Source organism: Thalassophryne amazonica, chromosome 8 (genome assembly GCF_902500255.1).
Source record: "Thalassophryne amazonica chromosome 8, fThaAma1.1, whole genome shotgun sequence".
Lineage (NCBI taxonomy): Eukaryota > Metazoa > Chordata > Actinopteri > Batrachoidiformes > Batrachoididae > Thalassophryne > Thalassophryne amazonica.
In genome coordinates, this window is record NC_047110.1 from 18,739,705 (window position 1) to 18,758,007 (window position 18,303).

Sequence of the window (18,303 nt, forward strand, 5' to 3'; positions counted from 1 at the left end):
CAGTCCCTTGTCTAAAGTCCAAGATGAAATCTAGATAGATACACTCAACAAAAATATAAACTCAACACTTTTGATTTTGCTCCCATTTTGTATGAGATGAACTCAATGATCTAAAACTTTTTCCACATACACAATATCACCATTTCCCTCAAATATTGTTCACAAACCAGTCTAAAGCTGTGATAGTGAGCACTTCTCCTTTGCTGAGATAATCCATCCCACCTCACAGGTGTGCCATATCAAGATGCTGATTAGAAACCATGATTAGTGCACAGGTGTGCCTTAGACTGCCCACAATAAAAGGCCACTCTGAAACGTGCAGTTTTATCACACAGCACAATGCCACAGATGTCGCAAGATTTGAGGGAGTGTGCAGTTGGCATGCTGACAGCAGGAATGTCAACCAGAGCTGATGCTTGTGTATTGAATGTTCATTTCTCTACCTCGACCTGACTCCAGTTCGTCGTCGTACCCGACTTGAGTGGGCAAATGCTCACATTTGCTGGCGTTTGGCACTTTGGAGAGGTGTTCTCTTCACGGATGAATCCCGGTTTACACTGTCCAGGGCAGATGGCAGACAGCGTGTGTGGCGTCGTGTGGGTGAGCGGTTTTCTGATGTCAGTGTTGTGGATCGAGTGGCCCATGGTGGCGGTGGGGTTATGGTACGGGCAGGTGTCTGTTATGGACGAAGAACACAGGTGAATTTTATTGATGGCATTTTGAATGCACAGTGATACCGTGATGAGATCCTAAGGCCCATTGTTGTGCCATACATCCAAGAACATCACCTCATGTTGCAGCAGGATAATGCACGGCCCCATGTTGCAAGGATCTGCACACAATTCTTGGAAGCTGAAAATGTCCCAGTTCTTGCATGGCCGGCATACTCACCGGAAATGTCACCCATTGAGCATGTTTGGGATGCTCTGGACTGGCGTATACGACAGCGTGTACCAGTTCCTGCCAATATCCAGCAACTTCGCATAGCCATTGAAGAGGAGTGGACCAACTTTCCACAGGCCACAATTGACAACCTGATCAACTCTATGCGAAGGAGATGTGTTGTACTGCATGAGGCAAATGGTGGTCACACCAGATACTGACTGGTATCCCCCCCCCCAATAAAACAAAACTGCACCTTTCAGAGTGGCCATTTATTGTGGACAGTCTAAGGCACACCTGTGCACTAATCATGGTGTCTAATCAGCATCTTGATATGGCACACCTGTGAGGTGGGATGGATTATCTCAGCAAAGGAGAAGTGCTCACTATCACAGATTTAGACTGGTTTGTGAACAATATTTGAGGGAAATGGTGATATTGTGTATGTGGAAAAAGTTTTAGATCTTTGAGTTCATCTCATACAAAATGGGAGCAAAACCAAAAGTGTTGCGTTTATATTTTTGTTGAGTGTAGATAGATAGATAGATAGATAGATAGATAGATAGATAGATAGATAGATAGATAGATAGATAGATAGATAGATAGATAGATAGATAGATAGATAGATAGATAGATAGATAGATAGATAGATAGATAGATAGATAGATAGATAGATAGATAGATAGATAGATAGATAGATAGATAGATAGATAGATAGATAGATAGATAGATAGATAGATAGATAGATAGATAGATAGATAGATAGATAGATAGATAGATAGATAGATAGATAGATAGATAGATAGATAGATAGATAGATAGATAGATAGATAGATAGATAGATAGATAGATAGATAGATAGATAGATAGATAGATAGATAGATAGATAGATAGATAGATAGATAGATAGATAGATAGATAGATAGATAGATAGATAGATAGATAGATAGATAGATAGATAGATAGATAGATAGATAGATAGATAGATAGATAGATAGATAGATAGATAGATAGATAGATAGATAGATAGATAGATAGATAGATAGATAGATAGATAGATAGATAGATAGATAGATAGATAGATAGATAGATAGATAGATAGATAGATAGATAGATAGATAGATAGATAGATAGATAGATAGATAGATAGATAGATAGATAGATAGATAGATAGATAGATAGATAGATAGATAGATAGATAGATAGATAGATAGATAGATAGATAGATAGATAGATAGATAGATAGATAGATAGATAGATAGATAGATAGATAGATAGATAGATAGATAGATAGATAGATAGATAGATAGATAGATAGATAGATAGATAGATAGATAGATAGATAGATAGATAGATAGATAGATAGATAGATAGATAGATAGATAGATAGATAGATAGATAGATAGATAGATAGATAGATAGATAGATAGATAGATAGATAGATAGATAGATAGATAGATAGATAGATAGATAGATAGATAGATAGATAGATAGATAGATAGATAGATAGATAGATAGATAGATAGATAGATAGATAGATAGATAGATAGATAGATAGATAGATAGATAGATAGATAGATAGATAGATAGATAGATAGATAGATAGATAGATAGATAGATAGATAGATAGATAGATAGATAGATAGATAGATAGATAGATAGATAGATAGATAGATAGATAGATAGATAGATAGATAGATAGATAGATAGATAGATAGATAGATAGATAGATAGATAGATAGATAGATAGATAGATAGATAGATAGATAGATAGATAGATAGATAGATAGATAGATAGATAGATAGATAGATAGATAGATAGATAGATAGATAGATAGATAGATAGATAGATAGATAGATAGATAGATAGATAGATAGATAGATAGATAGATAGATAGATAGATAGATAGATAGATAGATAGATAGATAGATAGATAGATAGATAGATAGATAGATAGATAGATAGATAGATAGATAGATAGATAGATAGATAGATAGATAGATAGATAGATAGATAGATAGATAGATAGATAGATAGATAGATAGATAGATAGATAGATAGATAGATAGATAGATAGAATAGATAGATAGATAGATAGATAGATAGATAGATAGATAGATAGATAGATAGATAGATAGATAGATAGATAGATAGATAGATAGATAGATAGATAGATAGATAGATAGATAGATAGATAGATAGATAGATAGATAGATAGATAGATAGATAGATAGATAGATAGATAGATAGATAGATAGATAGATAGATAGATAGATAGATAGATAGATAGATAGATAGATAGATAGATAGATAGATAGATAGATAGATAGATAGATAGATAGATAGATAGATAGATAGATAGATAGATAGATAGATAGATAGATAGATAGATAGATAGATAGATAGATAGATAGATAGATAGATAGATAGATAGATAGATAGATAGATAGATAGATAGATAGATAGATAGATAGATAGATAGATAGATAGATAGATAGATAGATAGATAGATAGATAGATAGATAGATAGATAGATAGATAGATAGATAGATAGATAGATAGATAGATAGATAGATAGATAGATAGATAGATAGATAGATAGATAGATAGATAGATAGATAGATAGATAGATAGATAGATAGATAGATAGATAGATAGATAGATAGATAGATAGATAGATAGATAGATAGATAGATAGATAGATAGATAGATAGATAGATAGATAGATAGATAGATAGATAGATAGATAGATAGATAGATAGATAGATAGATAGATAGATAGATAGATAGATAGATAGATAGATAGAAGTTTGAGCCTGGTTGGACAGCTCTAAAGGTGTGTCGTGTTTCCATCAAAGAGCTATTTGTGTTTCTCAAAGGTTTCAACAAAACACTTCTGAGTTCTTTTGGTATGAATTTTGATGGGGGTTCCAAACTCACTGGGATATTAGGACAACAGTTGCGTATAAGTGGAAGCCTATATGTTTTTGAGGATTTCCATGTGTATTTTGTTTTTGTTATATCTACTATTGGGGAGTAAAATTTTGAATCTTATGCTGGTGTAGATGAGCTGATGGTCATTCCAGCAATCGCCAGCCTCAGTGATGGCTCCTGTGTGGAGCCATCACTGAGCCCTCACTTTTTTAGCCCCTGGATCTGACAGTGATGTTTTCATTCAGGTGCTTGTGTTTTGTCATGGATGTTGCCATGAACCCTTGTATTTGTTCTTCTACCAGAGCAGCATGTTGGTGACGACAGGTTCATGGTCTGCACATTTGGTGGATGCGTTCTGACACTGCTGACCACTCCTTTTTTCCTCCCCACTGCATTGGACTATGGCAATATTTGCTGTGTCGGGCTGGTTCCTGCACATTGTTGCTGTGTGTGACGGGGGCTTAACTGTGTGTCATCAGCAATTGTGATAGTGATTGTAGTTTTAGATTCTCCCAGAGGAAGCATGTAGAACGAGAAAAGCCGTGAACCAAGACAGTTTTCTTGTGTCATGCAATGTGAACTGTTCTGAATGATGGACTTGTGTTCCCTCAAGGCTAACAGAAATTCTTCTCTGTCATATATAGCCAGAAATAAATTAAATGACAGGGCCATGTGTTGCATCATGCTTTACACTTGAAGCAGTTATTTTCACACTGAGCACCCTTTTTTTCAATTCGGGATACAACTTTTTTGCAACCCCATAGTCCCGTTCCTGTATATTCGGATGAGCTTTTGCTTGAAAACAATGAAAATCTTTTTTTTTTTTAAATATGATCAAAACAGTTCACCCATGACTAATTTAGCAATTTTTACTTTGTTGCATTTGGGTGGATTTCCGAAGACTGGAACCCTGGTTCAACAATAAACAAAAACGGGAACAAGCACGATGACTCAGAAGTACAATCTAATCACCTTTGAAGTCTTTCAAATGCGAAGAATTTATTGAAAGCCAAGAGCAACCTTGGTTGAAAGCAACCTTGACCCATATTCAGAAAGGCTTTGCATGAGAGTACAAATATGGGTTCATGGGTGAGCTTTTTTAAGGGCCCCTTCATACATAGTACAAATAAGTATAAATCAGGGCGAATCACAGTGCAAGAGCTCACATGAGCGAACCATGAAAACATTGAGCCGAAGGGCAGGCGTGAATGATGCCGCTGTGACGGTTTCATGCACGAAACCGTCACAGCAGGAACACAGTGCCAGCAGCTGGAACATGTATAATCACATCACGCAGCTGCTGTGGGGAAAAAAAAAAAAGAAAAATACATACCACCCACAGGATTCAAACCTGCAATTTACAAAAGCTCTGATTGCTAGCCAGAAACTTTACCACTGAGCTACCATCACTGTTCTGTAAAAAGTGCGGAAAAATGCCTGAAATCAAGAAGGACATGGACGTATTTTAAAAAAAAATACAACCACACACCATATAAAAACACCGCATTTTATTGAATCCCTCTTATCAAGCGGGCAATACAAGTATGAACCGTCTGTTCCTCTGGAGATGACCCATGGTCACAGATGTACAGTCATGAAATGACATATAAATGATGAAGCAGGGCACTCTTATTATGTCCACATCTGCTGGCACGTGTCTGACCAGACAGACTTGTCTTGTGGATGGTGCGCAGCATGACTGACACTGTGTCATGTGGAAAAGAGCTCACATGGGTGACGTGACTTGCCCACTGTGTGTTATAATCTGATGGTCTGTTTCATCTGGTGAAGCCTGTTAATGTACATGCCATGCACTCACTTGCTGTAGCCCATCACAACAGTGATATATGATTTATGTATGTCCACATGAAGACAGCAAGCAGACACATGCACCATAGTGGACAGTTGTTTTAGCTCATGTCGTCCAAACACGGTACGTGTTCTCCAGCTGGGATGTCCAGAACCAGAGATCTCCACATCTGCTTCTGTCGGCAGACACATCCCGTCAGTTCAGCGCACACACCACCCTGTCACTCTCTTCTGTGTTATGTGAGCTGTCAGTGAGTCTCTGGTCAGCAGCTGACAGGCACGTCACTGTGCTGTGTGCACTGTGTCCAGTCTGTCCGGCCCCCATGTGATCATGTCTGTGCAGTGTATATATATCAGCACATGTATGCCACATGTGTTTTGGGGGTAGGGCGGGGTAAGCGGGGGAGCACGACACACACGCACATGTGCAATACAAATGCAGACCATGTGCAGCACCAGCAGGGAAATAACCAGAAACCATGAACTAACAATACTAAAATATCCAGGCTGAGAAAGAAAAAAAAAAAAACCTAAAGGCAAAAAGGAATCTTCACATGAACAGAATAATACTAAGAAACAAAATGGCTAAGACTAAAAGGAAGGTAACAAGTAAATCAAGGCTGAAATTAGAATGGGACCAATGAGTGGGAAACGTACAAAACACAAAATAAACCAAAGCTACAGTGGTAAACCTGCCAAATAAAACATGTGACAAAAGCAAACATGAACGAAAAACAAAGACAGTGTACCAAAGGCTAAACAAAACAAGAATGGCATTAAACATGTGGCTACAGGAAAAAAAAAAAAACTTAGTGACAACAGAAAAATAAATAGATGATCAAAGAAGCAAACACAAGATATCAATACAGGAACACATGGAAAATAAAGGTCAAGACCTGAGCAAGGACAAATCCTGACAGTACCCCTCCCCCTACAGCCGAAACCGAAAGCCAAACAAAATAACTCCCCAGGCCCAAATGGACACAGACGACCATGGGCAAGGAGGGACAGACAAGGGAGTGCAGCGACAGCAGGGAAATAACCAGAAACCATGAACTAACAATACTAAAATATCCCGGCTGAGAAAAGCAAAAAAAACAAAAAAAAAAACCTGAAAATATCCAGGCTGAGAAAAGCAAAAAAAAAAAAAAAAAAAACTAAAGGCAAAAATTAATCTTAACATGAACAGAATAATACTAAGCAACACTAGAAGCACTCAGAGAGTGCAAACCTCCGCCAAGGCCATGGGGTCACTGACGCCATAACATCGACACGCCGTGGAATCATTGAACCTAAAAAAGTCTAACAATGATGTTTGCTAGTAAAAAAAGTTTCATCTGCTGTGACTGGATAGCATGTATCCTTACACAAGGCCATAGGGTCACTGACCCTGAAGAGATTCCCTCCTTGGCACAGTGATCTATTCAACAGTTCAGTGTTACAACCAAAACTATGATTAATACACTTTTCTTTCCTTTATATTTGACATCCTTGACCATGAAAACATACCACTAGAACTTGGAATCACTTTTATGTCTTTATTAGTTCAAAAGTTATTGTATAAAAACGATTTTTCGGTAATGGTTTTCTTCTGGATCTAGCTCCATAACATTTGAAGCCACATCAAATCTGATGACACCTTACTGAATCAGTAAAGATTCAGCTACAATTTGGTGTTAGTGGTGCATCTCTAGCTTCATTTGTCCCCTCACACTGACACATTTTCTATTTTCCCTATACGAGGTCTGTTAGAAAACTATCCGACCTTTTTATTTTTTTAAAAAACTATATGGATTTGAATCATGTGCGCTTGCATCAGCCAAGCTTGAACCTTCGTGCGCATGCGTGAGTTTTTTCACGCCTGTCGGTTGCGTCATTCGCCTGTGGGCAGGCTTTGAGTGAGCACTGGTCCAGCCCCCTCGTTGGATTTTCATTGTCAGGGAAATGGCTGAGCGTGCGAATTCCTCCGCACGTCTTTCATTACAAAATCTCCTGTAACAGTGGAATGTGCCGCAAAAGTGCTGATGTACACCTCTTCTGCAATTTCTCTGGTAGTCAGACGACGTCCCGGATCAACACAGCCTTCACTTTGGAAATAATCTGGTCGTTTCAGCCTGTCGCTGGCCACTCGGAGCGCGGTGCGCCCCCCGCCACTGTGGGTCGTCTTTAATCTGGTTGTAATGGTCCTTAATCTGTGTGACGCCCAGAGTATCCTCACCGAAAGCCGTCTGAATCTTCCGAATGGTTTCCACCTGGCTGTCTCTCACAGTTTCTGGAAAAATGTGATTCAGCACTGCTCCAATCGCTCAGCCATTTCCCTGACAATGAAAATCCATCGAGGGGGGTGGACCAGTGCTCACTCAAAGCCTGCCCACAGGCGAATGACGTAACTGACAGGTGTGAAAAAACTCACGCATGCGCACGAAGGTTCAAGCTTGGCTGATGCAAGCGCACATGATTCAAATCCATATAGTTTTAAAAAAAAATAAAAAGGTTGGATAGTTTTTTAACAGACCTTGTATTTTTGCATATTCTGGATCACCAGATCCAGAATCCAGATCCGATCATCACCAAACTTTGTTGTTTGATAGAACATTTGACAATGTTACACCCTAATTTTTTTCAAGCCTTTCTGCCTTGTTTTTGTGGAGTTAGAAACTAGAATGTCAAAATTCCCTCTATCCCACAATGGTGAAGAATCCTTTAAAAAAATTCCTGCATCTGGATCGTGATCCGGATCACCACTAAAATTTCCAACCACTCCACAAAATTTCATCAAAATCCGTTCAAAACTTTTTGAGTTATCCTGCTGAAAAACAGACAGACAAACAAACAAACAAACTCGACCGAAAACATAACCTCCTTGGCGGAGGTAAAAACGGCTCAGACTGAAAGGAAGGTAACAAGTAAATCAAGGCTGAAATCAGAATGGGACCAGTGAGTGGGAAACATACAAAAAGCAAAATAAATAAACCAAAGCTACAGTGATAAACCTGCCAAATAAAACATGTGACAAAAGCAAATATGAACGAAAATCAAAGACAGTGTGTGAAAGGCTAAACAAAACACGAATGGCACTAAACGTGTGGCGACAAACAAAACTCAGTGAAAACAGAAAAAAAAAACAGATGATCAAAGAAGTAAATACAAGATATCAATACAGGAAGACTGATGGAAAATAAAGGTCAAGACCTGAGCAAGGACAAATCCTGACATTTCCAGTTTATACATGAAATGTTTGAGTTTGTAAAGAAAAATGCAGATTTCTGTTTTTTGTTTTTTTTTTAAGTCAGCCTAATATTACTTTTTCTTCACTTTCTCTAAAGTAATGACAAATTTGACAAATTTTTAATCATGTTTTGATTTGGAATAGAATGTGCAGTGTTCCCAATGCATTTGCCTCCCTCAGCCCCAACCAGTCCCAGCAGAAGACTGCCCCTCCCTGAGCCTGGTTCTGCTGGAGGTTTCTTCCTGTTAAAAGGGAGTTTTTCCTTCCCACTGTCGCCAAGTGCTTGCTCACAGGGGGTCGTTTTGACCATTGGGGTTTCTCCATAATTATTGTATGGCTTTGCCTTACAATATAAAGCGCCTTGGGGCAACTGTTTGTTGTGATTTGGCGCTATATAAATAAAATTGATTTGATTTGATTTGCGTGCATGGAAATAAGATATTATCAGGATTACACAAGTTTTTAAACAGACTGCTATTATTTTGAACACAACTGTAGGTGCCTCAGTGTTGAGGATCCCAAGGGTTTGTCCACAGTTCACCTGACTACAGCAGCTATATGGCTAATTTTGTAATTTTTGTAGTTGTGGGAATGGTTGCCTCCCATGCAATGTGCTGTGCCAGGGCATGCTGCTATACTTGACTTGGCTTGTATTCTGGAAGACCAGTATTTCTACAGAATATTATTTCCTTTAGTGAGTGTTTTTCCCCCATCACAATTGCAAAAATGTATGTCAGAAATGTCCAGAAATATCAGTTGCCTTACCAGTAAATTCTATTTGACAGCATAACAAGAGATAAAACACGGTTTCATATTTACTATCATGTTGCTGTTAACTCTCTTTCTCTCTCTGCATGCATTTGAAGGAATAAAAGAACTGGACCAAGTGATTGTCGTACTCTTCACCACACACATGTTCATCGGAGGATTTTTTGGGTTTATCCTGGACAATACCATTCCAGGTATGACACAATCCTTTCAGTGTAGACATTACTGAATTTACATTCAAGAAAACAGAATAAATCCAAGCTCAAGTCTCCCTGTCCCTTATGGCAAGTTGTATCTGACATTTCAAGCGTTCCTTTTAAGAAAATCCTTCTCTGGTCCACTTCACCATGTAACCTTAGAACTGCTCACACAGCGCAACAAAGTTATGCCGTGCACAGCCACAGAAGCCTATAACCCCCTGGGAGTTATTCTAAATCTCTTGATGGTTTCCCTTACGAGTTATACTGTGTAGAGTTTAACTGTGGAAGAAGTCACAGACATGAATCCGTAAATAAACACTTGTAAAGCTAAAATCACGAGGATATGGATTCCAAAAATAGCCAAATGCATCTGTAATTGATTGATTTATTTTTAAGTTTAGATATTACAGTACATTGAACACATGGTGTAATTTCCCAAAGGTGCTGTCAGTTGACTGCCTGATCAGCCAAAGGAGCAAGAAAAAAGAAACAAGGAAAAGTGTGCACACAAACACAAAAGTCCAGGATGACTGTGCCCTCTAAAACCATGCCCACACATGGTCAGAGAAGATACAAAGTGTGTATTAAAAGCTATTATCAAAGACAGATGATGTGGAAATGCATCTGAAATGCAGCCTGATGTAAATACACACACGTGCATGCCAGAAGTGATGTGCACACAATCATGGTGGTTTTTTATAGGCGTGAAACTCTCAGAAGTATCACCAGTGTCTTGGTGGCTTCCCTCACTTAACAGTGAGCTTTAGGACAGCAGACCGGGTACAGAACTGCATCTGTGTTTGGTACAAGTCTAATGCTGTCAGCTTGTAGTTGGGTTCCCAGGACGTTGCAGACGGCCCAGATAAGTTGCAGCGAGCTTGAAGATGACCCGGAATGGTTCCAGATCACTTCTGTCAGCGTGAACTATTCTTCCCGATTATCCCACTGATTCTGATAGCCTAGATAATGTTCTGCATGCTCCAGGGTGACAATCTATGCTTGCAGATGGGTTGTGCCAGGGTTCCCGATTATCTTTGTCATTTTCCAGTTTTTTTTCTATCGGTAACCAAACTGCAACAGAACCGGATGCATGTTAACGGGAGATTTAACGCCTACTCCAGACACATTTCCATCCAGTACCATAATGTTTGTATTTAGTAATGCTTGATGTAAATAATGTCCAGGACATTCAGTTCCTTGCAATTGCTCATTTATCCATCCACTTACAGTAGTGTTCAGAATAATAGTAGCGCTATGTGACTAAAAAGATTAATCCAGGTTTTGAGTATATTTCTTATTGTTACATGGGAAACAAGGTACCAGTAGATCCAGTAGATTCTCACAAATCCAACAAGACTAAACATTCATGATATGCACACTCTTAAGGCTATGAAATTGGGCTATTAGTAAAAAAAAAAGTAGAAAAGGGGGTGTTCACAATAATAGTAGCATCTGCTGTTGACGCTACAAACTCAAAACTATTATGTTCAAACTGCTTTTTTTAGCAATCCTGTGAATCACTAAACTAGTATTTAGTTGTATAACCACAGTTTTTCATGATTTCTTCACATCTGCGAGGCATGGAGTCAACCAACTTGTGGCACCTTTCAGCTGTTATTCCACTCCAAGATTCTTTAACAACATTCCACAATTCATTTACATTTCTTGGTTTTGCTTCAGAAACAGCTTTGTTGATGTCACCCCACAAATTCTCAATTGGATTTAGGTCCGGGGATTGGGCAGGCCACTCCAAAACATTAATTTTGTTGGTTTGGAACCAAGATTTTGCTTGTTTACTAGTGTGCTTGGGGTCATTGTCTTGTTGAAACACCCATTTCAAGGGCATGTCCATCCATCCATCCATCCATTTTCTTCCGCTTTAACCGGAGTCGGGTCGCGGGGGACAGCAGCTCAAGCAAAGCCGCCCAGACCTCCCGATCCACACACACCTCCCCCAGCTCCTCCGGGGAAGCCCAAGGCGTTCCCAAGCCAGCCGAGAGATGTAGTCCCTCCAGCATGTCCTGGGTCTTCCCCGGGGCCTCCTCCCAGTGGGACGTGCCCGGAACACCTCTCCAGCGAGGTGTCCAGCGGGGCATCCGGAAAAGATGCCCGAGCCACCTCAACTGATGCCTTTCGACGTGGAGGAGGAGCGGCTCGACTCCGAGCTCCTCCCGAGTGACCGAGCTCCTCACCCTATCTCTAAGGGAGCGCCCAGATCACCCTGCGGAGGAAACTCATCTCGGCCGCTTGTACTCGCGATCTCGTTCTTTCGGTCATGAGGCAAATCTCATGACCATAGGTGAGGATCGGAACGTAGATCGATCGGTAAATCGAGAGCTTTGCCCCCCTACTCAGCTCTCTCTTCACCACGACGGTCCGATACAGCGACCGCATCACTGGAGATGCTGCACTAATCTGTCTATCGATCTCACGCTCCATCCGTCCCTCACTCGTGAACAAGACCCAGAGATACTTAAACTCCTCCACTTGAGGCAAGGACACTCCACCAACATGAAGAGGGCAAAGCACCTTTTTCCGGTCGAGAACCATGGCCTCGGATTTGGAGGTGCTGATTTTCATCCCGATGCTTCACACTCGGCTGCAAACTGCCCCAGTGCACGCTGAAGGTCGTGATTTGACGAAGCCAACAGAACCACATCGTCCGCATACAGCAGAGACGAGATTCTGTGGTTCCCAAACCAGACCCCCTCTACACCCTGGCTGCGCCTAGAAATTCTGTCCATAAAAATAATGAACAGAACCGGTGACAAAGGGCAGCCCTGCCAGAGGCCAACGTGCACCGGTTCGGTTCAAGGGCATGTCCTCTTCAGCATAAGGCAACATGACCTCTTCAAGTATTTTGACATATCCAAACTGATCCATGATACCTGGTATGCGATATATAGGCCCAACACCATAGTAGGAGAAACATGCCCATATCATGATGCTTGCACCACCATGCTTCACTGTCTTCACTGTGAACTGTGGCTTGAATTCAGAGTTTGGGGGTTGTCTCAGAAACTGTCTGCGGCCCTTGGACCCAAAAAGAACAATTTTACTCTCATCAGTCCACAAACTATTCCTCCATTTCTCTTTAGGCCAGTTGATGTGTTCTTTGGCAAATTGTAACCTCTTCTGCACATCTCTTTTATTTAACAGAGGGACTTTGCGGGGGATTCTTGCACATAAATTAGCTTCACACAGGCGTCTTCTAAGTGAGCTTTTGCCATTCTGGTTATTCTTTTATCCATTTTGATGGTTGTTTTCCGTTTTCTTCCACACGTCTGTTTTTTTGTCCATTTTAAAGCATTGGAGATCATTGTAGATGAACAGCCTATCATTTTTTGCATCTGCGTATAAGTTTTCCCCTCTCCAATCAACTTTTTAATCAAACTACGCTGTTCTTCTGAACAATGTCTTGAACGTCCCATTTTCCTCAGGCTTTCAAAGAGAAAAGCATGTTTAACAGGTGCTGGCTTCATCCTTAACCCCTTAACGCCTATTGTCGCATATATGCTACAATATTTGACTCAAATATGCAACATACCAAATTGACCAGTATGCCTGTTGTCGCATATTTGCAACATACCAGTATTATTATTATACCATTATAACATAAATTATTAGCAAAATACCAAAATTACAACTTATTTTTGTGCAAAAGTGAAATTAATAATCTCAACATTATTTACCATCTACTTAAAGGCAAAAACACACACAAAACATTTTTTTTACACTCAACAAAAATATAAATGCAACACTTCTGGTTTTGCTCCCATTTTGTATGAGATGAACTCAAAGATCTAAAACTTTTTCCACATACACAATATCACCATTTCCCTCAAATATTGTTCACAAACCAGTCTAAATCTGTGATAGTGAGCACTTCTCCTTTGCTGAAATAATCCATCCCACCTCACAGGTGTGCCATACCAAGATGCTGATTAGACACCATGATTAGTGCACAGGTGTGCCTTAGACTGCCCACAATAAAAGGCCATTCTGAAAGGTGCAGTTTTATCACACAGCACAATGCCACAGATGTCGCAAGATTTGAGGGAGCAGGAATGTCAACCAGAGCTGTTGCTCGTGTATTGAATGTTCATTTCTCTACCATAAGCTGTCTCCAAAGGCGTTTCAGAGAATTTGGCAGTACATCCAACCAGCTTCACAACCGCAGACCACGTGTAACCACACCAGCCCAGGACCTCCACATCCAGCATGTTTACCTCCAAGATCGTCTGAGACCAGCCACTCGGACAGCTGCTGAAACAATCGGTTTGCATAACCAAAGAATTTTTGCACAAACTGTCAGAAACCGTCTCAGGGAAGCTCATCTGCATGCTCGTCGTCCTCATCGGGGTCTCGACCTGACTCCAGTTCGTTGTCATAACCGACTTAAGTGGGCAAATGCTCACATTCGCTGGTGTTTGGCACGTTGGAGAGGTGTTCTCTTCATGGATGAATCCCGGTTCACACTGTCCAGGGCAGATGGCAGACAGCGTGTGTGGCGTCGTGTGGGTGAGCGGTTTTCTGATGTCAATGTTGTGGATTGAGTGGCCCATGGTGGCGGTGGGGTTATGGTATGGGCAGGCGTCTGTTATGGACGAAGAACACAGGTGCATTTTATTGATGGCATTTTGAATGCACAGAGATACCGTGACGAGATCCTGAGGCCCATTGTTGTGCCATACATCCAAGAACATCACCTCATGTTGCAGCAGGATAATGCACGGCCCCATGTTGCAAGGATCTGTACACAATTCTTGGAAGCTGAAAATGTCCCAGTTCTTGCATGGCCGGCATACTCACCAGACATGTCACCCATTGAGCATGTTTGGGATGCTCTGGACCGGCGTATACGATAGCGTGTACCAGTTCCTGCCAATATCCAGCAACTTCACACAGCCATTGAAGAGGAGTGGACCAACATTCCACAGGCCACAATTGACAACCTGATCAACTCTATGCGAAGGAGATGTGTTGCACTGCATGAGGCAAATGGTGGTCACACCAGATACTGACTGGTATCCCCCCGCCAATAAAACAAAACTGCACCTTTCAGAGTGGCCTTTTATTGTGGACAGTCTAAGGCACACCTGTGCACTAATCATGGTGTCTAATCAGCATCTTGATATGGCACACCTGTGAGGTGGGATGGATTATTTCAGCAAAGGAGAAGTGCTCACTATCACAGATTTAGACTGGTTTGTGAACAATATTTGAGGGAAATGGTGATATTGTGTATGTGGAAAAAGTTTTAGATCTTTGAGTTCATCTCATACAAAATGGGAGCAAAACCAAAAGTGTTGCGTTTATATTTTTGTTGCGTATACAGCTATATAAATTCAGGCGTTAAGGGGTTAAATAGGGGACACCTGATTCACACCTGTTTGTTCCACAAAATTGACGAACTCACTGACTGAATGCCACACTACTATTATTGTGAACACCCCCTTTTCTACTTTTTCTACTTTTTACTAATAGCCCAATTCCACAGCCTTAAGAGTGTGCATATCATGAATGCTTCGTCTTGTTGGATTTGTGAGAATCTACTGGATCTACTGGTACCTTGTTTCCCATGTAACAATAAGAAATATACTCAAAACCTGGATTAATCTTTTTAGTTACATAGCACTACTATTATTCTGAACACTACTGTACTTGTCCAATCAAAACTGGCTGTGAAATTGAATCTTTATACATGCAATAACACTTATATTTGTTTGTTCAATTACTTATGGGGGGGATGCAATACAGTGGCTTAGTGGTTTAGCATTGTTGCCTCACAGCAAGAAAGTCCTGGGATCACTTCCCCCTCCAGTCTGTTATGTGTGGAGTTTACATGTTCTCCCTGTCTTTCTGTGGGCTCCTCCTGGGTGCTCTGGCTTCCTCCTGCATCTAAAAACATGGTTAGGTGAAATTGAAAGCTCCAAATTGACCCAGGGTGTGCGTGAGCGTGTGGTGTGTTTGTCTGTATGTAGCCCTGCAACAGACTGGTGTCCTATCCAGGGTGTACTCTGCCTCATGCCCTGTGACTGCTGAGATATACAAGTACTGCAACCCCCGTGACCCTTAAAGTAGACCTGCATTGAAAAAAAATGCAGTCAGATCTTTGGACCAAAAAATGACTTATATTTACACATAAGATCCTTCTGAATGTAGTAAAGTAAATCTGCAAGCCCAGATCTGTCATTCAACAGAGAAATCTTCATTTGAAAATGACAAACTTACAGCTAACATTTAGCCCTCCGCAAATTATCCCTCTCATCATGGACGGTGCCAAGACGTCAGGGACAAGACCCTCTCCCAGCATGCATTGTGCGCGCCAACTGTAATTTGTGGATTAGATCAGTTTGCATCTGCACCTTTTTCTTGTCTTATACAGAAGGATCTACTTTTTAAAACTTCATATTGTCTTGCAGCACGTTTGGTGAGTACACATTTCTTTTATTTGTGCTTGAAAATTATTTTTGTGGACTTTTTCATACACCCGTTTGATTGAGTGGTGTTGCATTGAAAATCTACTGTCTTTCACCTCCGGTGTACCGTCGTGGGCTACGGAGGCGAGACCCGCAAAGAATTCAAGTCATTAAAAATATATAAACCTCTCTCAGCGGCCACGGAGCGCTGTGGCTCCGATTACCGAGACGTGCAGCGCTGCGGATTTTGCAGCAAGAAGTCTGTCCTTGCGAGCAACAGGTGTCACCGCGCGCTCTGCATTAAAACAGCGAGCGTAGTCTCTGGACTTGTGCCAAGTTGGCTGCAACTCCATTCAGTAGACAGAGAGGTGGTGCTGGCTGCACAGCAGACACGGGGGTGTGAGTGCCGCGGCGGCATTTAACAAGCGCATGCACTCGGTAAGCGTATCGGGGGCAGTGAGAGCGAGGCATCGAGGAATAATGTCGCCTGCTGTTGATGCCGCCGCTGATCTGATCCCCGGATCTGAGCAAGCAGAGCTGTATCTCACATTCATTGCAGCTTACTTTGGATGTTGAAACAGGATGTGTATAACAGTAACATTACTAAGAGATAAATCAGTTTCATTGTGGGATCGGACTGAAGGCGGGAATGCGTCGTCTTGTCACCGACGTCATGGAAATGATCCGGATGTACAAACTGTTTTCACAGAGGGCTAAATGTTAGCTGCAAATTTGTCATTTTAAACGAATATTTCTCTGCTGAATTACAAATTTGGGCTTACAGATTTACTTTACTGCATTCACAGGGTCTTATAAATACATATCAGCTATTTCTTTTCTGAAATCTGACCACATTTATTTCAATGCAGGTCTCCTTTAATTGGAGGAAGGAGTTGAATATGAGTGAGTGAAGTATAGAAATCAATCAGTGAATGAATGAATTATTTACGGGGTTTGGAAATGAAGGGACTTTCTAAAACAATAGTCGTCATTCATGAATGTACATACAATTTTTTAAAAAATGTTAAACAATCAAATCTAAAAACTGGCACTACATTTCAACTCCAAAATGGCTGCATACATAGGCAAAATGACCAAAAAAAATTATCCAGTTACTTGTGGACCCAATAATATGTGTATTTTTTTTCTATTTCTTTTTTAGGCACTGACAAAGAAAGAGGCCTCACAAACTGGAACAACATTCAAGATAACCAAAATGAAAATAAGTATGTGTGCGATCTGTCCTGCTACGATATCCCGTTCTGTGGTGACTTTTGAAACGGTTCAGGTGTTCCCAGTATGTGCCATTCTTACCTTCTTTCAAGACCAGACAAGCGAGAAGATACAAGTAATCTCATTTTTGCTCTGCAAGCCATTGTGTAAATAAATAGGACACAAATATTCCGCTGCAGATGTGCAAAGAACTGTTCAATGTAAATTCCAAGTTGAAAATTGAGGCAAACACTCACCATACTCACTTCATAGACTAACACACACACACAACACACACACACACACACACACACACACACACACACACACACGTACACGATTTTACACAATAAGCAACAACAGATCAGAAAAAAATAAACATACTTCCTTTTCTACAAATTGACAGTTATAATATGTGTTCATAGAACTCCTGCTGGGAAGCATTATATTGTTAAGGGTGAATTGACAGAAATGTAGAAGCAACAAATGTAACAATAAGCCAATATTTTGATCATTCTATGTTTTTGACTGGTACAAGATAAACCCTCATGAGGTCTTACTGACCCACCCACACCCCCCGCGGTGATTAAACAAAAAAGCTTAAGGTGCGTTTACACATAACCAAGATGCGAATGTCATTTTTCTGTCATTCGTGACACATTCCTGACAATTCTTAACGTGACTTAATGCATCTGAATAGGTTTCTTAATAGTGCGTGTTAGTGCGTGATATTCTTGATATTCGTGGAGCATGTTTTTGCCTGTCAAAAAATCTTCCACTTATGTCACACACCACCCTCATTTTGTCTCACGTCGTGGAGGGTCGCAACTGAGCGTGTTGATCCGT

At 40.5% G+C, this 18,303-nt stretch overlaps 1 protein-coding gene across 1 annotated transcript in view; it reads left to right on the forward strand.

Moving 5' to 3' along the window:
• LOC117515505 (solute carrier family 23 member 1-like) overlaps positions 1-17,523 on the forward strand; it is a 143,118-nt gene extending 125,595 nt beyond the window's left edge. The window contains exons 8-9 of the mRNA XM_034176081.1: positions 9,722-9,817; positions 17,408-17,523. Coding sequence (XP_034031972.1) covers positions 9,722-9,817; positions 17,408-17,523 — 212 coding nt within the window. The remainder of the gene's footprint in view (positions 1-9,721; positions 9,818-17,407) is intronic.
• The last annotated feature ends 780 nt before the right edge of the window (positions 17,524-18,303 follow it).